The sequence below is a fragment of the Apiospora hydei genome, assembly GCF_038363865.1.
Source record: "Apiospora hydei strain CBS 114990 chromosome Unknown utg000006l_segment0_segment0, whole genome shotgun sequence".
NCBI lineage: Eukaryota > Fungi > Ascomycota > Sordariomycetes > Amphisphaeriales > Apiosporaceae > Apiospora > Apiospora hydei.
The window spans coordinates 4,894,729-4,920,125 of NW_027117365.1; the positions used below are offsets into that span (position 1 = coordinate 4,894,729).

The 25,397-nt window shown below is 52.7% G+C and overlaps 9 protein-coding genes across 9 annotated transcripts; 2 read left to right on the plus strand and 7 right to left on the minus strand.

Moving 5' to 3' along the window:
- Window positions 1-680: 680 nt before the first annotated feature.
- On the plus strand, window positions 681-3,496 carry PG997_008795 (AP complex subunit beta; the record flags this gene model as incomplete). Its single annotated transcript, XM_066813110.1, has 6 exons — window positions 681-725; window positions 1,109-1,293; window positions 1,348-1,423; window positions 1,479-1,843; window positions 1,896-2,865; window positions 2,900-3,496. 6 exons carry the CDS (start codon window positions 681-683, stop codon window positions 3,494-3,496), a joined length of 2,238 nt encoding a protein of 745 aa, XP_066668452.1.
- Window positions 3,497-4,087: 591 nt separating this feature from the next.
- PG997_008796 (uncharacterized protein) lies at window positions 4,088-5,202 on the minus strand (the record flags this gene model as incomplete). The annotated part of the gene is made up of 3 exons (XM_066813111.1): window positions 4,088-4,694; window positions 4,754-4,871; window positions 5,130-5,202. The coding sequence occupies 3 exons, from the start codon at window positions 5,200-5,202 to the stop codon at window positions 4,088-4,090; spliced, it is 798 nt and encodes a 265-aa protein (XP_066668453.1).
- Window positions 5,203-6,699: 1,497 nt separating this feature from the next.
- Window positions 6,700-9,212, plus strand: PG997_008797 (uncharacterized protein; the record flags this gene model as incomplete). Its single annotated transcript, XM_066813112.1, has 5 exons — window positions 6,700-6,905; window positions 7,068-7,575; window positions 7,656-7,766; window positions 8,480-8,858; window positions 8,908-9,212. 5 exons carry the CDS (start codon window positions 6,700-6,702, stop codon window positions 9,210-9,212), a joined length of 1,509 nt encoding a protein of 502 aa, XP_066668454.1.
- Window positions 9,213-10,809: 1,597 nt separating this feature from the next.
- Window positions 10,810-11,298, minus strand: PG997_008798 (uncharacterized protein; the record flags this gene model as incomplete). The annotated part of the gene is made up of 2 exons (XM_066813113.1): window positions 10,810-11,105; window positions 11,181-11,298. The coding sequence occupies 2 exons, from the start codon at window positions 11,296-11,298 to the stop codon at window positions 10,810-10,812; spliced, it is 414 nt and encodes a 137-aa protein (XP_066668455.1).
- A 1,250-nt stretch (window positions 11,299-12,548) lies between these two features.
- On the minus strand, window positions 12,549-12,779 carry PG997_008799 (uncharacterized protein; the record flags this gene model as incomplete). The annotated part of the gene is made up of 1 exon (XM_066813114.1): window positions 12,549-12,779. The coding sequence occupies one exon, from the start codon at window positions 12,777-12,779 to the stop codon at window positions 12,549-12,551; it is 231 nt and encodes a 76-aa protein (XP_066668456.1).
- Window positions 12,780-13,201: 422 nt separating this feature from the next.
- PG997_008800 (uncharacterized protein) lies at window positions 13,202-13,694 on the minus strand (the record flags this gene model as incomplete). The annotated part of the gene is made up of 2 exons (XM_066813115.1): window positions 13,202-13,490; window positions 13,684-13,694. The coding sequence occupies 2 exons, from the start codon at window positions 13,692-13,694 to the stop codon at window positions 13,202-13,204; spliced, it is 300 nt and encodes a 99-aa protein (XP_066668457.1).
- A 247-nt stretch (window positions 13,695-13,941) lies between these two features.
- PG997_008801 (uncharacterized protein) lies at window positions 13,942-14,737 on the minus strand (the record flags this gene model as incomplete). The annotated part of the gene is made up of 2 exons (XM_066813116.1): window positions 13,942-13,950; window positions 14,009-14,737. The coding sequence occupies 2 exons, from the start codon at window positions 14,735-14,737 to the stop codon at window positions 13,942-13,944; spliced, it is 738 nt and encodes a 245-aa protein (XP_066668458.1).
- A 1,230-nt stretch (window positions 14,738-15,967) lies between these two features.
- Window positions 15,968-19,740, minus strand: PG997_008802 (uncharacterized protein; the record flags this gene model as incomplete). The annotated part of the gene is made up of 6 exons (XM_066813117.1): window positions 15,968-16,426; window positions 17,464-18,026; window positions 18,047-18,648; window positions 18,707-19,260; window positions 19,286-19,536; window positions 19,608-19,740. The coding sequence occupies 6 exons, from the start codon at window positions 19,738-19,740 to the stop codon at window positions 15,968-15,970; spliced, it is 2,562 nt and encodes an 853-aa protein (XP_066668459.1).
- A 3,815-nt stretch (window positions 19,741-23,555) lies between these two features.
- On the minus strand, window positions 23,556-25,343 carry PG997_008803 (uncharacterized protein; the record flags this gene model as incomplete). The annotated part of the gene is made up of 4 exons (XM_066813118.1): window positions 23,556-24,359; window positions 24,418-24,997; window positions 25,054-25,077; window positions 25,153-25,343. The coding sequence occupies 4 exons, from the start codon at window positions 25,341-25,343 to the stop codon at window positions 23,556-23,558; spliced, it is 1,599 nt and encodes a 532-aa protein (XP_066668460.1).
- Window positions 25,344-25,397: the final 54 nt, after the last annotated feature.

Consider the following 25,397-nt stretch of genomic DNA (forward strand, 5'->3'; position numbering starts at 1 on the left):
GATGCTTGGAAGTATTGCAGCGGGGCCTCCCCATGCTGATAGAGTTGAACGGTGCATGCCCCTAGCTGTTGTCCCCTGGGACATGCAGGTCTGTTGCTCGGGCGGATTTGGTGGAGAACGGTCCGGCCGGAATTTCGACGTCGTGAGTCGGGCAGGGAACATCCAAATGTTGCTGCTTTCTAATAATCTCCATCTACATGCCCATCTCGATATCCTCCTTAGACCATGCCCATAGTCTGCAGCAGCATTCCCTGACGAGCGAGCGATACCCCGACCGAGACAGAACCCAATGATCTGATCGACCAGCCACTCGACAAATCGACGAACCAGACGATGCGCATGTGACGCGACGTTGCTCGACTACCCCTCCACGACCTCCCTGTCGCATCCCGCCGCCCTTCTGTCCCGATTTCTATTGGACTGTCGCACTTGAACATACGGCCTAGACAGCTTGTGCCACGCGTACCTCGATCACTGCGTCCGAGGGTATTAGCGGTCTACCCTGCAGTCGCATCCTTGAAGAATCACCCCAGGTCGCATCCATCAGGTCAATACTTTGCTATCAGCTCCTACGCCAACTAGTTAGCCGAGACACGGTAGATGGGAGAAGGACATCCGTCCGTACAATAGCAGATACCAAAGAGAAAAAGCGTCTATTTGTTACCTATACCTCCTTCGCAATGTCGAACCCTCAAGTAGGAGGAGACTCGAAGCTGTTCGCTCGAGTAAGCCAATATTTCATTTATTCTTCCCGAGACATGCGATGGCGTCTTTGATGTCATATTGATTGCCACGAGTCGCATTGTTGTCAATTGTCTTCCCCACTCGATCACCTCAATTCCTGCCTGGTCACAAGGTGTTGTACCTCCGATCGTTGAACTGCCACTTTCAACTCCTTTGTACTTTCCCGAATACCTTCGCAATCTTCGTACACCTTCCAGAGCTGTTTCCCGGTTCAGAAGCGCATGCTTTCAATGCTGTCCAGAAGGATCGCAATCACCCATTCCACACACTATGAATCCCTCCCTACGCCCTGATCGTTTCCATGAACATGTTTCTCGCATACGTACCCCCGACCTACTATGGCTCACGACCTATGACAATGCAGGGCAAGGTAGCCGAGCTGCGCCTCGAGTTGAACAGCGGCGGAAAGAAGGACAAGAACTTTTCGCAAAAGAAGGTCGCCCTTAAGAAGATTGTCGCAAACATGACCATGAGCAACAACGAAATGGTCCAGCTGTTCCCCGACATAATACAGTGCATGAACATCCCGAACCTCGAGATCAAGAAGATGTGAGCTACAAGAGCCGAAAAAGGAAAGAGGATCGCGCTGACTGGAGGGCATAGGTGCTACTTATTTCTGGTCAACTATGCGAGGATGAAACCAGAGTTGGCCGTGAAGGCCATCCCAGTTTTGGAACAGGTAAGTCCGTTGGTTACCCGGACGGGAGCGAAACCATGCGCTGACAGCGAATTAGGATATGGAAGACAACAACCCTCTCGTTAGAGCTCTGACCCTCCGCACCATGTCCTACGTCCACGTCAAAGAATTCGTCGAGGCCACAGTTCCGATTGTCAAACAGATGCTGCGCGACGCAGACCCTTACGTCCGAAAGACTGCGGCGTATTGCGTAGCCAAGCTGTACGACCATGATAGGCACATGGTAGAACACTCGGACCTGATCGAGCGCCTCAACTCCCTGCTGAGAGACGACAACCCGACCGTTGTTGCGAGCGCATTGGCAGGCCTGATGGATATCTGGGAGAGAAGTGATGCCATCAAACTCACCATCGACTACAGCAATGCTTCCAAGATGGTGGCTATCCTGCCCGATTGTTCCGAGTAAGTTTCCTCTATGTAATAAGAACAAGAAACAGGAGCTAACCTGCTACAGATGGGGCCAAACATACATCCTCGAGGCTTTGATGTCTTATGTACCACAAGAAGCTGGAGAGGCTACTCTCTTAGCCGAACGAATAGCACCGCGACTATCCCACTCGAATTCGGCAGTGGTCTTGACGTGTATACGCGTTATACTCTACCTGATGAACTACATTGCCGACGAGAAGCAAATCTCGGCTTTGTGTCGAAAGTTATCGCCGCCATTGGTAACTCTACTGGCCAAGGGACCCGAAGTACAATACCTGGCACTCCGCAATGCCCTGCTTATTCTGCAGCGACGACCAGAGGTGTTACGAAACGACATCCGCGTTTTCTTCTGCAAATACAACGATCCCATCTACGTCAAGGTCACCAAGCTCGAGTTGATCTTCATGTTGGCCAACGAAAAGAACATCGACGAGGTTCTCACGGAACTGCGCGAGTACGCCACCGAGGTCGATGTGCACTTTGTTCGAAAGGCGGTTCGCGCCATCGGAAAGCTGGCCATTAAGATTGAGCCCGCTGCCCGACGCTGCATCAACCTCCTACTTGAGCTGGTCGCCACCAAGGTCCCCTATATCGTGCAGGAGGCGACGGTGGTGATCCGCAACATTTTCCGCAAGTATCCGAACCAGTACGAGTCCATCATCGGCACGCTCTGCGAGAATCTCGACAGCTTGGACGAGCCCGAGGCCAAGGCGGCCATGGTGTGGGTCATTGGCCAGTATGCTGCTCGCATTGAGAACTCGGACGTGCTGCTTGAGGACTTCCTGTACTCGTTTGCTGAGGAGCCCGTCGAGGTGCAACTCGCGCTCCTGACGGCGACGGTGAAGCTCTTCATCCAGCGCCCCACCAAGGGCCAGGATCTGGTGCCCAAGGTCCTGAAATGGGCGACCGAGGAGACGGACAACCCGGACTTGCGCGACCGCGCCTACATGTACTGGCGCCTGCTGTCGACTGACATGAACATCGCCAAGCAGATCGTCATGGGCGAGAAGCCCCCCCATCACGGCCGAGTCGGAGAAGCTCGACCCCCAGACCCTCGAGGAGATGTGCCTCAACGTCGGCACCCTCGCCACCATCTACCTCAAGCCCGTGCAGACCGTGTTCCGCTCGGCGCGCCCCCGCCGCCTCCCGGACAGCCCCGCGCTCCAGAAGGACCGCCTCCCGACCTCGCAGAACCTGCCGACTTTCGAGACCCAGAAGCACCTGTCGATGCTCGGCATGGGCGGGCAGCCGGCCCTCGTGCGCACGTCGAGCCATGGTGGCCTCGCGGGGTCGGATAACTACGCCCAGCAGCAGCAGCAGATGCAGCAGATGCAGCAACAGGCGGCTATGGGCGGGATCACGGATCAGTCCGTCATCAACGATGCGGATGCGTATTTTGCGGGGATAGGGTCCCAGCAGATGGCCGCCATGGGCGTGAATGACGATAATGGCGATTCTACGTTTGGGGGCGGGGGCACGAGGCGGGATACGTGGTCAACCAGTATGCGCCGCAGCAGGTGTTTAGGCCGGCGACGGGGGTGGGAGCAATGGGGATTTGTTGATGCTGTGAGGTGGGGGAAGGAAGGAGCAGGCTATGAGGAGTACCGCATAAGTAGTACCGATTGAGGAGGGAGGCAACTTGCTTTTCCTGTTGACGATTTCTTGTGGGATCGAGTTGAGTGAGAGGAGCAGATGTAAAGTTTTGACGTTGGCGAGATGAGATATATACTTCAATAATACAAATGGCGGTGGTTGCTGAACATTAGAATCATTCCTCTCCTTGTGCGCAAAGGGACAGTCATGTTTTGCTCGACCTGCCCATCCATGGGGGCTTTTCTCTTCGAGCTACTACATATCACAACACACATCACATCAAAAGGCTACTTTAAGGAGTTCTATCAAAGGTTCATCTCAATTCATTATTGCCAAGCAAGAAAACATCGTTGGCGTAGAAATCTCCCTCTTTGTCCGGGGTGTTCAACCATTTCCTCATGCCATGTGAACGCCAGTAAATGCAATCGTCAATCCATTTCCGTTTTCCGTATGCAGAGAACCGTGTTCTGTGTTTTCCATAACCGAAAACCAAATACGCCATTCCATGCTTTCTTCTCGGCAGGCAGCGAGTGAATCATCCATTCATTCATTCTCGTTCATCGTCAACCAGGCTTTCTTAATGGGACCAAGCCAAGCGGAGATCCGATCCTATTTAACGCGTGCTTACAAGTAGCGATCGAAGAACGTCGTGTCCCAGAACTGGAAGACGATGTAGACGACGGCGAATTTCTGGAGCATGGCCATGGCCGTGCAGTGCGAGGCTGCCGAGTTGGGGTCGTCGCTGCTCGAGGGAGAAGCCGACTCCGACGACGTGGCGTCTGAGGTGCTGGTGGCGGAGTCGTCGGTGCCGGTGGCGGTGCTCTCACTGGCGGAAGAATCGACAGAGCTGCTAGCAGCAGTGGTCTCAGAGGAAAGAAGAGCGGGGGTAGTGGCCGAAGAAGATGCGTCGCTGCTCTGGGCGGTGCTGGTCGAGGCAGTGACGGTAGCGGTCGAGGCAGCGGAGGTACTGGTAGCAGTGGTACCCGACGACGATGAAGAAGAAGCGCCGTAGTCGGCATCCGTCATCGAGGAGATCTGGCTGCTCGCGGTCTCCGTGACCGTGATGGGAATGGTGGTGTCGGACTCGATGACCTGGGTCTCGACGGCGTAGGGGCCGCTGATGGTGGTCACGGAGCCCGAGGCCAGCGTCAGGGTCAGGGTGCCGGTCGTGGTGACGGTGGTCATCCAGGTCGAGCCGCCCTGCTGCTGCTTGAGGCCGATGTGGAGACCGCTGGGGACGATTCCATCTTGCGACTGCTGATCCTGGCTACCATCGGGGCCCCCGCCCACGACGGGGGTTCGGAGAGGATGGTGCCGGGGGAGGGCTGAGGGGGGCGGGCGACAGTGTCCAGGTTGTCCTGGGCATTGCCGTCGTTGGCGTAGCCGATGAAGCCAGGAGGGGTGGGAACTGGGGAAAGAGTCAGCACCAAGATTCTTTTCAATTGCGTTATCAGAGATTCGAAGATTGCTTGGCATGGGTTTGTGGGTTGGTCGATTTGTAAAAGCCGTGCAAGGGAACGCCGTGCAAGGGAACGCCGTGCAAGGGAACGACAAGGTAGAATGCTGGCTTTTTGGGGACAGAACGAAACCGAAAATTTCGCGACGGTGACATGAGAGAAACAAATCGTGCAATTGGTTCAGAATATGGAAATCGGGTTGAACTTACTTCCCTGAGCGGCGGCGTTGACGCCGACGAAGCCCATGGCCAGGGTAGCGACGAGCATCTTGATGTTCTTCATTGTGTATCGAGTACCAGAGACTGAAAGAATTGATGTAGTGGGTATGGGAATGGCACCGACAAGGTCGCTCGGTTGGTAATTTTTGGGATTGAATGCAAATGTGAAGAGGTCAAGTGGTGTGCGTTTGCGAAAGTGAGTGTGTGTTCTTTGGAGGTGGGTGGTGATGGTGGGAGGAAACAAACGCGACTTAGGCAAGCGACCAAACACAATCCAAGCTGACTGACGCGCTTTTCCGATTGAGGGCAAACGAAGGTGGTGAAGGAATAAGTCGATGGCAAGATAATCGGAATTTTGCTACTTTGGGCCAATTTATTGTTGACAGCTGGGCGGTCAGGTCAAGTGGTGCCTCATCCATCCGGTGTTGTTATGTTTGGTACCTGATGTGGGTTGCAGGATGAGTCGCACCACGTCACGTACAATTCACATTGGCCCTTTGGATCTTGGACGCTTTCCAATTGAAAATATCCATACATACAGATGTCATGGCTAGCTATGTACATGTTTGCTACTAAGGAGTCATACATTGTGTATTGGTTTGCTACCCCAGCATCCCTATCTGAAGTGCACTTGATGATGCCTTGGAGTTGTTTGAAGTACGTGATCATTCCCAGCACAAGAAGACCCCATGCTCAGGTCCCCGCAAATAAGGCTGCCATATCATGAAGGCATTGGTCGACTGAGTCTTAAGCATCTTTCGGACCGGCCAATCGTCTTGATCCAGGACGCCCAACGAGGAAGTAGTTGTAGTCTGCAGAAAGGCTTTTTCGACGACACCGGCTACAACTCCCACCAACTAGAAGGGACCTTCCTCCGTCTTCCGCATCAATAGACGATCCGGAGAGGCTAAGATGCTGTCAAAGAATGTTTTCTATTGGTACTCTTGGTTGGGTCGCAGTCTCCAGCTTGCAGTGGGTGGGATATCGGATCTCGTGATAGTGGGTAGAGAGGTCCACAACATTGTCGTATTCAACGAGCCTTGAAGATCTGCACCGCCTATGAGATAAATCAAAATGCCAAGATCTGCCACACTGGATCACTGGTGAATGCAGCTCTTTTGGTGAACCAATTGCGCCAGTTGTGAAGCTCAAGCACTTGAATCCATGTCGTTCCTTGTTGTTGATGTAGGTTGAAGTTAGGTGTTAAGGTTAGATGCCCAGGGCTTAGGAAAAGCGCCTGGCAGTGCCTTCTCGGGACGTTACCCCGCCAAACCCCAGATCCGAGCACCAAGCTCAAAGCATCCAGCTCCTCAGTGGGTGTTAAGGCACAACTGCAATAATTACAGGGTGGGCAACACCGCAGGAAGGCAAAGGTCCCTTTATTATTACTTTTGAAATCTACCCAGCACATACTTGATTTTCATTTTCCGCAAAGTTTCTCTTTCATTCTCTGCGAAAGACTATAGACATTGGTGTCGTACAGTCAGATTACACCAACAGGCCCATTATGGCAAGCAAGCCGGGCAAGCCACCGTAACCAGTGCGTCGATCGGCCCGTATTATGAGCGAAGGCAACACCAGCTCTAGTACAACCGATGTGTCGACAGGTAGCTGCCCGAAGGGATCTCGTGAGAACGTGCCATCTCCTGATGCTGCGGATCAGTCACCAGCACTTAAGCGGAGGAGAACCAAAGAGGCGCCCTTACCCTCCTATCAGAGCGACAGCGAAAGCATACCAGACCCCAACCAACGCACCTTCCTCGGGAAGTAGCCGCCAGAGATTCTCAAAGAGATCGCCGAGTTTGCGCCCGCCAGCACAACAGTCTGCCTCACACTGACCTGCAAGCTTGCCCTCGCCGTCCTGGGGACGCAATGGTGGACAAGATATCGGGACTTACTGAGCCACACGAAGCGTACTTGTCCATCCAGTCAGGCACACCATAACCTATTCTTGAAGCTTCTCTGTGGCGATCTTCTTCGTTCCGACTATGACCTGTGTGTGCGCTGCGCTACCCTCCATCCACCCTTACAGCCCCCTACCAAGCATGTCGAGACCCAATTGACCAGGTTCTGTCAAGGTCATTACATTGACTACCTACCTCGTGGCCCAGATAATGGGTACAACTTTTTGCTGAGTCATATAGCCACAGCCTTCGAACAGAAAGCATTCGATCCTCAATTTGCCGTCAGTCATTTAGCTCGGAAGTTCCAGATTCAACACGGCCAGGTCCAGTATACCTTGTCGACCACAGCGGACTGGATCGATGGCAATCTGATACTACGCCACGATCACCAATTTGGTCCCTTTCTTGAGAAAACTTTCTTGGATGACTATTTAGGGACTTACCCTCTACGAGTGTGTCCTCATCAATCGACCACATCAGAGTCAATGACGAAGCGTCTTTTCCATCCTTACGAGTGGCACTGGCCTGCGTTCGTATGTAGTATTAAGGCTGGTTTTGCAGGCCTTGGACCTTTTGATTGCGGGTTTCATCCAAGCGAAAATATTCCGGTCAGACCTCGTCCGGTCGTAGAGCCTCCGGGCAGAGCTCTGAGATCCAGGAAGATGCGTGGAATAACCGCGCTGGAAAAGAAGCAGATGGAAACGATGTGCATGCCCTGGTTCGGGTGCGCGAAGTGCCCTGAGGACTACTCTTCCAAGTGCGAGAGGGCCCCTCCGAGCAGCTTCTTGTTCCCCTGCGCGAAGTGTCCTACGAAGTGGAGAGTCGCACGTGAGGACAAGGACCAATTAAACCTGGACCAGAAATATACAGTGACATCATTCCACTGCTTTGGGAAGGATTTCGACACCGCGAGACAGTACTTTCCCTGGTTTGTCCGGTGCCTTGGCACCGCGGTGGGCAGGAGCGAGACGAGTGACGACCGGTCGAGCCCGAGAAAGTTGTTCTCCGATTTTAGGGTTGAGTAAATGACTTCGGCATATCCTGATCAGGTAGTCAAATACGTTTGACAGAGCATGCAGGGATTGTCACAGCATATGAGAAAGCTACATTAGGGGCAGAAGTCTGGCATGGGATAGGAGAAATGAATCAATCATGATATGATTTGCTATAGCTATTCATGTGTTGCTTAGTGTAAAATAATCGCTTTGGGTAAAGGTTCTTTGATTTTCCTTTTTATGCTAAGCTGGAAACAAATAAATAGATTTCGCCTCAAAAACAACAATGAACTGAGGCATAAACAAATTTGCGAGACGCATACACACTCGGGCAAGCCAGACAAACCTCATCGTCTACTGGGGATTACTGGGGGTCACTTACCAGGGGTAATCTGGGTAGTATGTCTCACGATGAGAATACCGCACATACATCCTCTTACAGTGGCCTAACCGTCCGGATCACCTCTTGATGGTAAAAGGTGTAGATCTTGGCCTCCCACACCGTGCTCGCGGGGGCGCAGGCACGACATCGGAAGCTTCTTCGTCACCATCACTGGGTGGCGGCGTCGAAGAAGGCGGCGGCGGCGGAGGGGGCGAAGACGATGGCAGCGACGACGACGTGGAGGACAACACCATCCACGGCGGCGGCCACGACACCTGGTATACGACGTCTGCTATTGTGCTGGTGATCGTGTCATTGCCAGTATTGGCCAGAGCGGGCGGCGGCATCGTGCCGTCGGAGCGCACGACTTTCGCTACCGCCTTCAGCCAGCGCAGCCAGCCCCACCAGAACGTAAAGGAAAAAGGCCGGGGAAGAACCGGTACGCCAGGTAGAGGCAGACGCAGACGCAGACGCAGACGCACATGCAGGCGCCGTAGCACCAGAAGAGGCCGTTGCAGCAGCCCCGCCAGGACCGTCGCGGCCGAGGGGTGGTGACGGCGGTCGTCTCGTTGTTATCGGCCGTCGCCGCGGTCGGTGGCTCCACGGGGGTGGAATGGGTCTTTCCGCCGGCCCCTCGCCGTTGGTGGGGTTGGTGACTGGTATCACGGGAGAGGGGAGGGAGAGGGGCGAGATTGTACCGCTCGTATCGGATCTGGGACCTATTGCAGTCGCCTGCTCGCCGTTTGGTGGAATTGGTCCTACGGGAGGCGGCACTGTGTTGGGCGAGACCTGACTGCTCCTGTCAGATCCGGGACCTACCGCAGTTTCCTGGGCGTTGCCCTCGGTTTCGGGGAACCGGAACCGGTATTCCTGCCACAGACCTGTGGGGTCCTGCATAGGACGGACGGCAGGAGAGATGGCGTCAGTGTCTGACTCCGCCTCTAGGTTGGGCGGTCCGACCGTTGTAGGGTCTATGCCATGTGTGAGGGCAAGTCTTCGCCACTGCTCTTGCGAAATGCCGTTCTCGCCACCGTACTGGACAAGAGGGGCGATTTCGTCGCCCAGTGCATCCGCTAGGGCATCGGCGAGGGCGTCTATTGGCCCTTGCTGTTGAGGATTGTCGTTGTTGGGGTCCGTGACTGGGATCACTGGAAGTCGTCGGGCGAGGGGTGCGATTGAACGGCCGGACCCGGTACCTACCGCGGTCTGCCCCTCGCCGTGGGTGGGCACGGGTATTACGGGCGGCGGCAGAGTTAGGGGCGAGATCGTACCGCTCGTGTCGGATCGGGGGGCCTATTGCAGCCGCCTCACCGTTTGGTGGAACAGGTTCTAGGGGAGGCGTGTCATTTAGGAACGAGAACTCACTGCTCGAGTCGGATCTGGGACCTACCGCGGTCTCCTCGTTCGATGAGTTATCGTCGGAGCTGAATGTATCAGGGACGCCGAAGGTCCTAGTGTAAGTGAACCCTGGGTGGCCTGCTACATAGTCGGAATCCAAATCATCCAAATCCATGGTCAAAGATTGCGCTTGCACGTGTTGTTGTCGGTGGGGTGCTTTGTTTTGCTTTGTGTGTTGTGCTTGGGCTCACGGCTTTCCAGGATGACAATGGAATTATCCGAGGTGCTTACTCCAAGGGACGAGGCGCCAGTCTCTGGTTTTATACGCGGCATGCCTATGCCATTCAATCCCCTTGTTTCTCTGAACAAAGGTGAAGTGTCGCCAGAACAGGCACGTTGTTCTCCCACATGGCTTGGTTCCGCACAACATACTGCTGCGAATATTACAAAACACTTGAACACATCCAAGGTATGCGATTGGTGCTGCCGTGTTTCCAAGCAAGAGGATACTTGTTGATCTAAGCAAGTGGTGACACAACCGTCCGTATTGCCAGGCCATGGGACGGAAGCTCAGTATCAATACACGACATGGTTCACACGTCCGGTGGCAACAGGCGTGACACCCACTAGAAAGCCATACATCGGCCAAAGTGTCTGGAGCCAATGTTTTTCATGCAGAATACTGAACAAACATCCAACATTTCATCAAGTGTATCATGTCGTATTATCTATAGAGAGACTTATCATCTTACTTGGGAGTACCGGAGGTACTCATCCCATAAAGTCCCCGAAACCCCAACACATCTACTCTACAGTTCTGGTTCCATGCATTGATCAGCATAGGTAGGACCAGTCAATCGGTGCAGTCCTTGCGGCAGTGTTCAATCGGTCGCATCACGCAGCCGGCGGAACAAGCCTGGCTGCGTGGCCTGCAATCTTCTGATCTCGAACAACAGCGACACGACCGTGTTGCAGAGGGCCTCGTTTTCCGCCTCCCGCTGATCCAGATGATCTCTCGTGTCCATGAGATCATTGTGAAGATCGCGATTCTCCTACTCGACCACTTCAACATAGGTGCTCAGGTTCTCGTATTCCGCCACGTAGCGATCGTTGAGATCCTTCGCCTCCTCGAGAGAACCGCTTAGTTCCTTGTTCTCCTGCTCGATCTCGGCAATGTAGCCCTTCAGCTGTCCGACCTCGTTGTAGCGCTCATCGCGAGCCTCCTCTTCGGCGTTCAGGACGTGGCGCACATTCTGGAGTATCTGACGTGTGAGGCTCCGGATGGTGGCCTCGTTCCGCTTGACGCGGCGTCTCGAGTGTTCAAGTTCCTTCTCCAGATGTTCTCGGTCTGTTAAGAGTTGTTTGACTGTAGTTGATTAATTAGCTCGCTGGCCTTTTTAGTGGTTGGTAACTGTTCACTTACGGTCTTCGCTGGAAGTGTACGTGTTCTTTTCGCCCGATCGCAGAGGCAGATTGTCATCATCTTTGGGATTATCTGCGGCGGTGGCGTGTCCACTATCCTTGGTCTCTTCGACGGGCATTGTGGCTTTCTTGAAGCCGTCTGTCTTACCGGGTTACACAGGTTAGCTGAGTCGGCAACCAAGGTTGAGATTTGCGTACCAATTGACGTAGTAGGTTACAGGCTGTAGAAGACTGGATGCTGTTGGCAACAGCAGCGCCGCATGCAAAGGGAAACAACCCTCATGCAGTGGGGTGTTCTTCTGTAGCTTGAACAGTGATCACAAAAGTGCTGGCCTGGAGCCTTGCTATGTTTTGGTGAAGCTGCAAGAGATTTTTGTAGGCTTGGTCGAATTTTCTTTTCTAGAAAATGTTCTGTTCGTGGGAAATTTCTGCCGCTTGGCTAAGTCCTTCGATGATTGCGTGGTGTTGAAGCACTCTTGATAAAGAAGCTCCCTATCTATAGGCAATGATAACCCCCAGATAACACGCGTAATCACTATAGGGGAGGGGCCCAGCACTAGAACCCCGCCTCAACGTCCGTACAGACGGGCGCCTTACCGAACCACTAGAACTGTTGCCCCGGCACGCCCGTTATGAAGGCCCAAGTCCTGACCGGGAACTGCCCCGAAGCGTGCTGTGGAACAGCGGCCAACAGTGAGCCCCCGGCTTGACACCTCACTGGCATTTGCAGCTTAGTTGCTGTCGAGGAGCTTATTAGTACTTGAACAGGTTCTATCATTGACCAGTAGAGGGGAAGGCAGCACTCAGAAGAGCGAGGGCTTCCTACTGTGTACCTGTGTACCTTTGATGCAGAATGAGGATCAATATGAGTGGCGATGCCAACCACCATTTCTACTTCCTCCCCAAGAGTAGCAGCACCATCACTCAACTGTCGATTTTGTTTGCCCAGTCTTGATGAGCAGCATACTTCTTTTCCCGACTTCTTATCAACCCTATACAGTTACCTTGCCAGTGAATTGAGTATCGTATGCCGAAGCAAATCGCACGCCCATCTGCTTGGCCATAAGCGACGGTTTTCCGCAAACATCGCAAACATGGCGCAACGAGACTCCTACTTCTTCTCTCCCAGGCTATGCCTGACGTAGCAAGTTCACGGCCGTGTTTCGCAGTGCCTGGGTATCTGCCTCATTTTGGTAGATATCGTCTCTTGTCTCCACGAGATCGTTGTGTAGATTGGGATTTCGTCCTCGACCTCTGGAACATACTCTCTCAACTCCTTAAGCTCGATTCCGATTTCCTTGACATATTCGCGCAGATTACCGAGCTCGGTGTGTCGTGAGTGGCGACCTTCGTCCCACTCATCCCGAATTCAGTCCGGATTGTGAAGCATCTCACGGACGAGCATCCGGAGTGAAACTTGCGTTTTCCTATGTCTGCGCTTTGTGTCCCCCAGCTCGAAGTACATGGCCCGTCTTTCGCACTCGTACTCTTCGGCGTGGCGGACTTGATTCTCCTGCCACTTTATGAGATCGTTGGCCGACGTGAGATCATGATGAAGGTCGTATAACTCATCCTCGACTTGCTCAAGACGGTCTTGCATCATCGAGGACACTATCCTGAGTTCCTATTATTCGCAGCACCTTCGTATGTATCCTCCTGTATCGATGGGCGTTATAACGATGCTGTAACTTGGCATATAATTGTCGCTGGGAAGGAAAGGAAAACTAAATAGAACAGGAGAGGAAGACGGAGATGTTGCATTATGTGAATCAAGTTTCTCTTTGGCTCTATCTAAAAAATCGTGACGAGACCCGAAGCAAGCTGTAGACCCCAAAGGTGTCTTATCATGGTCTCTTGCACCAAAAACAGAATTGTCAGGCTTTATAACGTTCGTCTTGGTACATTATTCCTACATAAACTGACTTCTGTGCGGATCCTATCAATGATGATTACGTTAGGAACAGTTAAACTCTTATGATCCGCCAGTGTAGGAGCGCTTACCTTGTTTTAATGATGCACCAGTTAGTAATTCTGGTCTCTGATACGCCGGTAGAAGTTGATCTGAGTAGCTCGAAGATACTCTCTCTCTGCTAGTAAAGCCAGATTATAGTGGTATAGCCCCTCAGCCTCCTGGTCTAACTGGAAAGCTTCGTCTTTTGCTTCTTTCCAGTCGCTGTAGAGGCGGTGACTCTCCTGCTCTACGGAATCGACGTAGTCCTGCATCTCTTGGGCGATGCAGTGCTTTTCGTTGGCGCGAGCCACAGCCTTCCTGGTGCGGGCCACCGCCTCGTTGGCATGGGCGACCGCATTTCTGGTGTTTCAGCCGGCTCTTCAACAGTTGGGGCTCATTGCAGCTAGAAAAGCAAGGAAAACTAGGAGATTCATAATTATTGATCCAAGATTCTCTTGGGCTCTATATCTACATAATCCGCATCTTGAGCGAAATCTGTCGACGATTATGTTAATAGCGGTTGAGCTCTCATTATAAGTGACGGGGCTCTTACCTTGTACTCATAATGAACTAGCTTGTCAAGGAGATTGGTCCCAGATACGCCGTCCTAAACTCGCTTGCGTGGCTTATAGATAACGTAATACTGCTAATAGACCCAGGCCATGGTTATCTGCGGCGGCGGCTAAGACGGAGGACTCCAAACCGGCCCACAATCCTGCATTATACGATTATGATCGTACCCATAGTCGAAGTACTAATCAGTAAAGTCCAAGCTGGCCGGCTTCCCTTGATTGGCTTTGGTTCCGAACCTCTAGTCGTCCTATTGACCGTATTAGCACTTGTATAATGTTGGGATTTAGTCGTTCTAGAGCTCTTACCTCCTCATCAGAACTGGCCATTTCATGGGTATCGTTTCGAACCCTTCGGAACACGCCGGCTTGTGTTGCCCGCAGACGTATATTTTCCGCGAACAGCCGGTCAGCTTCGAGATAGGCGGCCTCGGCGGTGGCGCCCACTATTGAGATCTCGTCCTCTGCATCCATCAGATCGTTGTAAAGGCTATGGTTTTCTTCAGCCAGTACTTCGTTTTGGACCTCTGCCTCATCTGTTCGAGCCATCTCGGCGTTGGCGCGGCGGACTGCCACGTTCGCGCGGGTCACGGCCTCTCTGGTGTACGCCAGTGCGGCATGGTAGCGAAGCGTTATGTCCTCCGCGCGTTCGACGGCTTCGCTCATGCGCCCTTTTGCGGTTTCGAGGCGAGTCTTTAGGTCCTTGTTGAAAACGTCCTGATCGATGAGCTGCATCTGGAGATCAAAGTTTGAGGATTGCTGGTCATCCAGCTGCATCTGGAGTGCTGTGTTGACGGCTTCCTGGTCATTCAGCTTTTCCTGAAGCTCCTTTTGAGCTGTTCCTTGTTTGGCAAGCTGGTCCCGAAGCTGCTCGTTGATTTGGCGTTCATCTGCCAGCTGCCCGCGAAGTTGTTGGGCTGAGCTTCCTTGGCGCTCCAAGCGTCGTTGCAGTGCGAGCTGGCCCAGCTGTAATTCCTTCTTTTCCTCGCGTAGGGCGTGGATCTCTTCCAGGAGACGCCTGTATGCCTGGGGATCCATCTCGCGCCTGTTTGACGTGTGCCCTCGCTGTGTTTCCTAAAGTTAGCTGAGGTAGTTGAGTAATTATTGTCCCGTTGGATAGGACCTACGGTGAGATGGATGTAACACAGCTGAGTGTTTAGGAATATCTTCAATAACCGGTGTAGTGACGGGGGTCTGTGTACGCGAGTTGATGTTCTTTTTCATTAATCGCAAAGAACCTTTGCAGCAAAACTTAGAAAATTTCGGCTGGAAACATAGAAAAATGGTGTGGTGAGTATGCGAACAGAAATCACCGGTGGGGCCTTTTGCGTGAACAATAGGGCGATGAGTTAGGGAAGTGAAGGTGACAGAGGTACCCGGTCCACCACTAAAGATCTACTGCCAGCAGACCTATAGTGGGATGAGCTTATCACTTAGGCCATGGTACAGCCTATAATACATACGTACTGCCACTGAAGCATTAACTCGGGGAAAGCTTGCAGCAGTCAGATCTCGACTTGTGGCAACATGCGCCTGTGCGATGCCTTGCCGCACTGCTCGTACATAATGCACCAGCTGCTACTCCTTCTCTAGCACCCACCTAACTACTTGCTCCCGGATCAAGGAAACGAATTAACGAAGACGTATGCGGACATTCCATCCAAGCCATATTTAACCAGACCATACGAATCCAGCTGGCGCATCCTGGGTGTGTTTAAGAGTCAGAAATTGTTGTACAGGCCGGCACAGCCATCTCATGAAATTACAATCTTGTGAAGGGAACTCCCACGACAACAGGTTTGATGTACAGTCATAAGTTAGGTGCAATCCATGGGATCATGGTGGTGTTTGGTATGCCGCCGCGCGTTTCTTCCCTTCTTCTCACTATAGAAGTAGGTCTTGCTCCGCAGAAGGGAAGCATTTGAGTCACGTCTGATGACTATCATGGAGCAGTTGATTTCAAGTCAACAGACAGCCAACTGCTTGCAAACAAACATGTCGGATTGCGGCTCGTAAGTTCTTTTCTACATGCTTGAGCACTTGCTTAGTCAGCATCATACAGTGGCAAAGTCGTCAGGAACTGAGGCGCATTCTTTCTCTTGTAGAACAGAGCTTAATGTTGATTGGACAGAGGAAATTCTAGGTTTGTTGTTGCTACATGGAATCATTCCGATACACTCACTGTTTCCCCCCTTACCACTCGACATCATGTCTTTTCAGTCCAAAGCCGTACACATGCGGTACCTTAGCTTGGACGAAGTTCCAGAGCTAGCCATTATGGACCATCTCATACCTCTGATCACCTGTGGATCCCCGCCCCTGGCCCTCCATCTCAACTGTATACCGACGATGCAAGACGTTGACCCCAACCGACCCATCAGCCCGAGGCCCAAACCCAAACAACACGCCATCGTCCTCATCGTCCCACCGGCCCACCTTAACCAGCTCCTCGTCGTCCAGCCACTCGGCCCCTTCCGGCACCAGAGGCCCAGCCCGACGGCCGCGCTCGATGCCCGCGTCGCCCCACAGACCGCTGCCGGCCACGAGGGTCGCGACGCCCGCGATGCTCCCCGGTTCATGCGGCAGGAACTTGGTGTCGCGCATCGCCAGCCACCCCGCGACGGCGCAGGCCGACATGAGACCCAGGAGTACTTGAAGCGCGACCTTGGGCCCCGCGTTCTGGCGAAGCCGGGTCTGCGACTGCGCGGCGGCCGCGGGCAGAGTCCGCTGGGAAGGGGCCGGCATGGAGTCCGCGGAGCGCATGACGCGGTCCATCGCCTGGGCCATGTACCGCCCGTACATCTTGCTCGTGGCCTCGACGAGGCGGGGCGCGTTCTCGCCCCCGGCTAGGCTCGCCGGGTCCAGGCCGCCGCCGGCGAGCACGATGGCTTGGTAGAACGCGTCCAGCCCCCGGTAGGTCCGGAGGTCGCGCAGGACGGCGTCGTCGCTGGTTACGGGCCGGAAGCCGTTGATCAGGGGAAAGCGACTTGGTACTGCTGCACATTGGACGCGTCGGGCGTGCCGGCGTTGACGAAGCGGGCGGTTTCCTCGTCGGGGACTGGGGGCCGGCCGAGGTCAATGCCGAGGGAGTTGCCCCCAGAGAGTAATTGTAAAGATAAAGTGACGTCCACTTCTTGGATGAGCTGCGTGCAGGCCAGGGTTGTCACTTGGGCTTCGCTTGAGGACAGGTTGCGTGACGTGCGGCCTTGCGAGATCTCAGAGGGAAACGAGCCGTAGTAGAAGATCAAAGAATGACAACCCGGCGAGTTCTTCGGCGGGGGGTGATTGGTGGTGTACAACGGACCACCGGTAATGACACTAGCCGTCTCCCAAACGTTGCCCAGCTGCCCGCCGAATCCGGTCACATTAGAAATAGTCGAGGAGATGCTCGTCTGGATCGGCTTCCCGGTGCTTCCCGGACAGCGGCTGCTGATGTTGGTGTACATGGTATACATGGGGGAGCTGAAGCTTGACTTTCGGATTTCGACTATCACTTCCTCCGGCTTTTGAACATCACACTCCAGCACAGCTCGCCTCGCTGGGACGGATACGGTGGTTCTCCCGGTGTCTTCGGCCGCACCCGTACCGGTCTCGTTTAGGGCCAAGTTGGGAAACACCAAATCATCGTAAGTCCAACGTGGGTAGGAGAGGTTCTGCCACACGATCAAACTAAGCGCTTGCCCAGCCCCGTCATCCTCGAACCCGTACCAGCTGACGTTGAAGCCATCTGTGCGCCGTACTGTAATAGATGTCTCAATATTGACACTGGCAAAGCTGTAGAGACCGGCGACTACGATAGTCAGGAAAGCGCCTAAGATTGTAGCCAGAGCAGAAAAGCAAGCGGCATGGTGCCTATCGCGTAAGGACGCAAAGAGGGAGACCAGGGGCAGGCGTCCGAGGTTGTGGCTTAGGGTACTCCGGTGCGCTGTGGCTCCATCTGTCGACTTCATGGCGTGGTAAGGGGATAGCAGTAGCGTGTTGAAGTGCATAGAGGAAAAGAGGGCGCCGAGAGCCCACATGATGACCGCAGGGATGATGGTGGCGGCGTAGTGCGCTGAGGCAGCTTTGGGGATCACAACAAACCCATTGGATGTGTCTGATGTACGTTGGATATACTCAAGAGCGGCAATGAGCAGAAGAGGTATGGCGATGGCTAATAGCCTGCACCAAATGGTCAACACGATGGGTTGCCACATTTGGTGACCATTTTCGGGATCCTTCGTAGGCCTTTTGTGCTCTTTGCCCCCATTGTGATCTTCGACATTGACCAAGAACTTGGGGTGAGCCCTGACGAGGCGTGACTTGAAAGTTCGGCATACTGCACGGACTGTTGAAGAAGTGACAGACTAGATCCGCATCTTCGCTGTAGCTCTTGGCTATTTTGCAGGATGACACCAATTCCGCCGATGCCCCTAGGGTCGCGAGGGACAACATCACGAGGACGCAGAGCCAGTAGAAGGAACGAGAGCAGAGCGCATAGCACCAACAACCCGCAAATGGGAAGTGCGGCTCCAGCGGGCACACGGACCCTTGCTTCGTCGTGAGCTGATGTGCCTAGTGTTAGTGCCTGCGTTGTACTGAGCATGCTGGTGTGTACGGCGATAGACGCCATGCCGGAAAAGGCGTCGCGGAGGTGATCCGCCAGGACTTTGGGGTCTAGGAACGGCTCCAGATAGATTGTATCCAAGTCATTTTTCAGTAGCGATGCAGATGCTGCCCGAATAAACGGGTCATTGTTCACAGCCGTCTTGCTGGGTTGCTTGACCGATGGCAAATTTGCCAATGTGGTAGAGTCGACGAGGTAAGACATCAGGTCCATGGGGTCTAAGCCTTCCATCTGAGCCGGCTCGGGCACGAGGGTATCCCATTCTACCCTTGCTTTGTTCTCCGGTAAGGTCACCTGGATTGTGACATTCTGGACAGAGTACGACGGCCGGCAAAACAGAGAGCTGCGGCAGTGAGCATGAGAGCAACGGTTAGATCATTATGCTGGCTTGTGGTACTTACCTGGACCGGAGAAGCTTCATGTTACTGTCGACCAAAGTAACAGCGGCGAAGTACCTCCGAGTTTGATCCGGGCAGGTGACAAACTGAGAGGTTCCCACAAAGCTTCTCTCTGGATTTCTACCGATACTTTTCCACAAGCTCACTTGAGTCGAGTCTAGCAGGGGCAGGTTGAGTTCAACGCTACAAGAAGGAGCATTGAACATCATGTTGGCCGTGTAGGTGTACTTGCTGGTCATCTGGGGGTCGCCGTCTATGCGCGCCTCCTCGCATTCAAGGGCAGGAAAGAAACCTCTCGTCGTGCCGGTATACGACTTGGCTCGTCGTGTCCCATCCGTCTCGGGGGCGAGTAGCGGTTCGAGAGTGACATTCTCGAAAGTCCAGTCGGGCCAAGGGAGCTTCTGTGCCCAAATTCCGTAGTAGACTGTCGAAGACACGTTGTCATTGGTATTGGGGTCCCAGCCGGAAGCGTCGAATCTTGACGTTTTCAGTAGCGGGAAGTCATGCATGGTCAAGGAGACTGTGTCCGCCTCGAGTAGGCCGGTTGATAGAACTCGCTATCGAGGTATCAGTAATGAGCACCCTCATCTGAAGGCATATCCAGGTGAGACTTGCGATGATATCTAACACAATAACAGCTGTGATGGCCAAGAGAGAAGGCCATGCCTTGACCTTTGATGCCGTCCAGACCATAACCGGTAGAATTGGTGTCAATAAGTCCAAGAGCAAAGTACTATCCGCCGTCTTTGGTCCACTTTGAAGATTAGCCCAGGGCTGGAGCAATCGAGTAGAGAAGTCAATACCATGCCACACGGCCAGTAGAGCTACAATGACTATTGTAAAATAACATGTTAGACCTATCAAACCACTGACGTGGCAATGTGCACAGGGCTGCCGAGCTCACCAGTTGTAGGCAGGTACTTCCATAGATAAACAATACCGTCAGTGGAAGACGTCGATCCTAGCCCTTGGTTTCTAGCTGATATGATGTATAGTCCCAGAATAGCAGCTGCCATTACAAGTAAGGACACGGCCATACTGATCAAGGTAGGTCGGCGAAGCCAGAGCGGTTGCCAAGATTTGGGTAGACTGCTAGGGCTACCCAGTGGTTCGCTGCTTCGATCCTGTGTAGCATCTTCCTGATCTTCCCAATCGGGGGAATCTCTTGCAGTGAATCCGAATCGTCGGGTCTGCTTGGAACGGGCCCGTTCCTATTTTGCCTATGGCCAGATCCTACTGTGTCATTTGAAGCTTGGGAGTTGGCATCGGAGGAAGCTTCTGCGTCGATGCTATGGACTGAGGAGACCGAGCTATATAAAACAGAGCCCCGGTTTGATGTTTCGTTGGGACTTCTGGTATATTGGCTGACTGGAAGTGAGTCGCGCATGTTGACTGTGGATAGGAACAGCAGCCGAAAGGCAGGAGTGCTGACGAAGAAGATGGCATGATGTTTGCAAAGGCGAAGGTTCTGAGTAATATCCGACTTGGCTTTTGCACCTTGTCGAAGGTAAGCAACAGCTGCATCGCCCTATTCCCAGCCAGGTAAAGTAGGATGTGCATCTGCCATGTCAGCTTGCCTCCTTTGGGGGGCTGAGGGCGACGCCACGAACCAATCAGCCAATCATTCTTGCAGCGCATTGGGCGCACTGGAGGATCGTTCTAAAAATAGAAGATACCAGTCCACAGCCATCTTCAAAAAGGCACACTCGTGATTGTAAGCCTTGACTGTCGTACCTGCTAAGCAAGGTGATTCGAAAAAGTAAATGTACACCCCTCAATAGGCCCGAACCGAGTCCCCTCACTGGTTGTAAGACCCTTGCCATTAGCCAATCCTCGACGAACGGGGCGGCTGCACATTATCAGCTGGCCATGGCGAGGGCGTAAGCTCAGTGATGTATTCCCTGCATTACCCCTAATTAAGTCCCATTCAAGTGATACTCCACTATGTCGACAGCTTGCATCCATGCCTGGGACTAGACTAGACTGTTCGCAATTCAATAATTAGACCTAGATATGTCTTTCTCCCCCACAAGCCATAATACAACAAACTGAACAAATGACTGCCGTGAACAGAACTACTGCCCAATTGAAGGTCACACGGGTGATCTCGAGGTTTCGCGGCCTGAAACTGAAGAAAAAGATATAGTATATGCCTTGAAGTGCACAAGTCTGGCCTACACCCTCGGACGCTGAGATTGGGCTGCTCCGTGTATCCTAAGCTGGGCGATTGCGCACCACACAAGATATAAGACAGTAACAAGTCCAAGCTTTAGAAATGAAAACACGTAAGGCCGTAGATAAAAGGGAGGACGTAGCGTCGTTCCGTCGTACCAAATAGTAGTAAGTTGTCCGTCGCGATCCTCCCGAATGAAGAGGCCGACTGGGAAGAAGATGCTGCAATATACGATACTGCACATCGCAAAATATGCGACATGCGGCATTAGGGGTTGTCGTCGATGATCCAGTATCCAGGAGTTGAGCCGAAGCCCAAGTAAAATTGTAACTGCACAGGCAGTCGGGTACTGCACGAAGAATATGAAGACAAGGCCGACGCCGGAGATCCACAACTCGAACATGTTGACTCCAGGGCTCATGTTATCGTATAGGTTGAAATCAGATGCCAGAAGAGCGGCGGTGAAGCCAACAAGTGCGATGCATGGCATCGCCATACAGATAGGCATCCATGGTGATATCATAAGGGAACTGCGGTCAAGCCAGAATTCCCTATTACTTTTCGTTGCCAATGTCGAGAGGCATTGCGCTCGGTCGGTGTTAGCCAAGCTTCCCGTCGCGTGTGTTGCTGCTTCGGTGTGGCCGAGGCGGTTTGCGATGTCAAACACACTTTGATTTCGGTCATCGTCTCGAACGGCCTGGGTACGGATGTTGACACTGTCTAAGTTTATCGTATCCCATGTCCGAGGTGTTGCAGTAGGTGTCCAATGCCAGCATTTGTAAACGTCGGAGGCGATGTCACTGCATATAGTGATAAGAGGTCCCATTAATAACAGAACAGGCAGAATCTGGCCAAAGGTCCACCGACTCTCCTCTTCTACGATGTACTTCTTGATGGATTGTCTGGTGCCGATGAGATTGAAAGTACCCCATATGACAAGGCCGAAGAGCCAGTATACCTAATCGAGCATAATACCATCAGCACCCTGTTGGACATTGTCTGCTACCCATCTCTCAAAGCCAATGAACACTCACTTCGACTAACATTGAATTGGCCAGGTCCGCAGTTAGCCGCAGCATGACGAAGATAGCTAGAGTAGGTCTCACGACAACATTATTCCACAGGCCACTGGGACGTTTTGGCGGTCGCCCTGCGGCCTTCCGCACGAGATTTTGGCCTAAAGACGACAGAGGCTCTCTGGTGAGCTTCCTGAACGATCGTGACAACGGGCCGAAAAGCTTAATCAAACGAGAGACAAATCCAAAAATCAACATGATCATAGCGATGAGTGTTGTTTGAAATTGATGCGATTCCTGCAAAGTCTCGGTTTTTGCAGGGCGAGAAGATCTTCCCCACTCGCTGTGATACCGCTGTACTCCATGGTTGACACTGAGAAAGCACATGGCCGCCGAATTCGGCTCCGCCGCACTTCGGGGCTGCTTCTTGTCAAGCCCACCAGCCCCCATGCGCACAATCGGCCAGTTGAAGAAGATGGTGGGAACCTTGGCGACAAGGAGCATGACGACGAGGCAGGACATCAGTCCGACCCGGGCGTACTTGGCCCAGCGGCGTTTGGCAATATACCCACGCAGTGCAAACAGCCCCGATAGATGTGTGACTGCTGAGAACCAAGCGAGATGGACGATCATCTGCCAATGGTAAGCATCCAGACGGCACTGCGGGCCCAGAATGAAGGCACTCGTGAGGATGCCTAGGCCCGTAGCAATTTGAATGTCGCACATGCTTAGAATTGACTGCAAATTGGACGTTGTGATTAGCTATAGGCGTCGTCTGAAGCGAGGGCCGCGGCGTAGGTGGGCCTTACCTTTTCGATGGAACGTTGAAGATATGAAGCACGACCCGGAAACGGATTTGGATCGGTCGCCTTGACGCGCCGGATCATTCGCAGGAACACGACATCGACGGGATTGGCGTGCCAATGAGATCTGGACTCGTGTCCAGGCCATGGAATTTGGGTCGGATCATATGCCACAAGGTAATTGATTATCATGAGAATCAGGACAAAGTACCCTGTTCCTACGAAACCAATGATAACCTGCACCGGTCAGAGGGTGAAGCAGATTCGCACGGAGATTGATTTACCCCAACCCCTGAGATGTCTCCATAAGGTTCAAGTAACGGCTGCTGAATATGCCCATCCAAGATACAGTCTCGCGTCCAGTTTAGAGCTCGACATTCTGGCATCGCAATGCGTCCGTGACTTGACGGCGGAATGGCCAATTACACACCTGGCTCCAGAAGATGTACAACGTTGAGTGGTACGAATGAACCAGGAAGGTAATTAGAAAATTGTTCACTACAGTGGTTTTGGCGGCTGTCTTAGTTTGAAGCATTTCAAGAACAACAAGGGAAGTCTGACATGGCGAAGAGCTCTGGTTCGCAAGCAACTGCCTTATATCTTCATTGCGTGGGGTCGAGTCTTATGGCAATCATGTCCGCCTTGGGGGCCATCAGCTGGATTGGCCATTTTTCGTTGACTGATTTGGTCTTGATTCAATGCCAAGTCACTGGTACCTGATGGCTTAGTAAGACGCAAACCCTTCTCACGCCCTGCCCCCTCTCACGCACCATTTTTAGTTTATTAGTTGGGGTCTCGCAGTGACAGGCTTGTTGACATATTGACTATCCCATTGCTTCTATAACTGAAAGAACGAGCAATTACATTTCAATGATCGGTCCCGAGTAATCCTTCCTTGCCCAGAACGTATAATACAAAAGACTGAAGATAATTATCAATCCAAATGATAAAACTGACCAATTGAAGTTTGCTGCAGTGACTTCGGAGTTGTACGGCCAAAAGCTAAAGAAGAATGTATACAACAGAAAAGTGCAAGCGAGAATATTGTTACCAATGCCAAGCCATCCGCGGAGGCGCCAAGGGCCCCAAGTGAGGCTTTGTCCCATGGTATTGGTGAGATCGTCCTCATGATGTGGTGCCTTGATGTTTCCCGAGAGCCGACAGTAGAGTAGTAACGAAGCCGCAACAAAGTACGAGCCAAAGAGGGCGGAAATGGTAACGGATGTCACACCAGTGAAAACTGCATCATCTCCCATGACAATGAGAGAATAGATAGCGGTGAGAACGGTCGTCAAAACGACTGAGTTGAAGGGGATCTTGGTTCGACGATCGACCCTTTTCCAAATTCTCCAGCCTGGTAGAGCTCGATCGCGAGCAAACGCCCAGTAGATCCGGGAAGCAGATGCCATGCAACCAATCAAGGCGCTGAAAGACAAGACCACGACAAGGGAACTCAAGACTGCTGCTCCGGCGGTAGAGCCAACGGCACTGTGGAATATGGCCATGAAAGGGTGCATAGCGTTCTCGGCCAACACTGCATCTATATCCCTTATAGAAAACAAGGTTGCCAGCACCATGCCAAGCCCCAGACATCCGTTGATAGTGAGCCCGGTCAATAGTGAGCGAGGGATAACAACAGCGGCGTTTTGAATCTCTTCAGACATCTGCCACGTAGCATTAGAAGGATAGAGAAGGTGAGCGAGTCCAGCATGCCAAACCCACATGTATTGCAGCATCACCCCCAATGAAGCAATATACACTTCCAGTCATTCCTACTGAAAAGGAAAGGGCCTGTCTATTCCAACCGCCTAAATCTGAAAACGAGTTGAAAACCTCGTTGGGAGTAGCGTGATCGCTAAGAAAGACAAGAGGAAATAGGATTGCAAAGAACCCAAGAAGATGGAGAACCAGGATAAACCCTTCGAACTTGGCCAAAAGAGACCCGGCAATTGTATTGAGTGCGAAGCCTAAAAGTAAACCCGCCCAGGAAAACATCACCCTATGCCAATTTTGCATCTCATTGGCATATCCAGGACGTGTGAGCAAGACCAGGCTTTGAATGAGCGGACCGATCCCGAGCGTCGTGGTTGCGAGCGCTGATTGCCATCCGGCGATGGTCAGCCAACCGGTGATGTATCCGAGGAACTTCCTAGAGGATCGTGGTGCTAACATTGAGACCCAATGATATTGGCCAACGGAAGTAGGCGCCATGGAAACGAGCTCCGAGAGAGTTGCAAAAACGGAGATGGTGCCAGCCCATACAACCAGGAAGCCGTATACAATGACAGAAGGACCGCCGCTTCTGATAGTCAGTATATGTGGCTCAAACGAAGTCAAGTGATGGATAGGGGGTCTTACTTTAGGAAACCCGCCATGAACGATCTGTGTGTCTGTTAGTCAGAATCTGGGTTAATGTAAGGAGGCGAAAGTGAAAGAAAAGGGCCAAGCTTTATATACATCAACGATCCCTCCCAAGTAATGAGTACTGTACAGCTGAAGCCTAATATTGTCAAGAACCCAAAGGTTCTCTTGAGTACAGGCTTCTTTCCCAGTCGCACCAAGGCAACATCGTCACTTGGGCTTAAATGAGGCGAATAAGATCTATGAATATGAGCAGGGATCGCCTGGAGTGGGACGCTGCTGTCCATGGCGACAAGGAACAAACAGACTCCTCCGTAAACAACCTCCGAGGGCGATTTTGA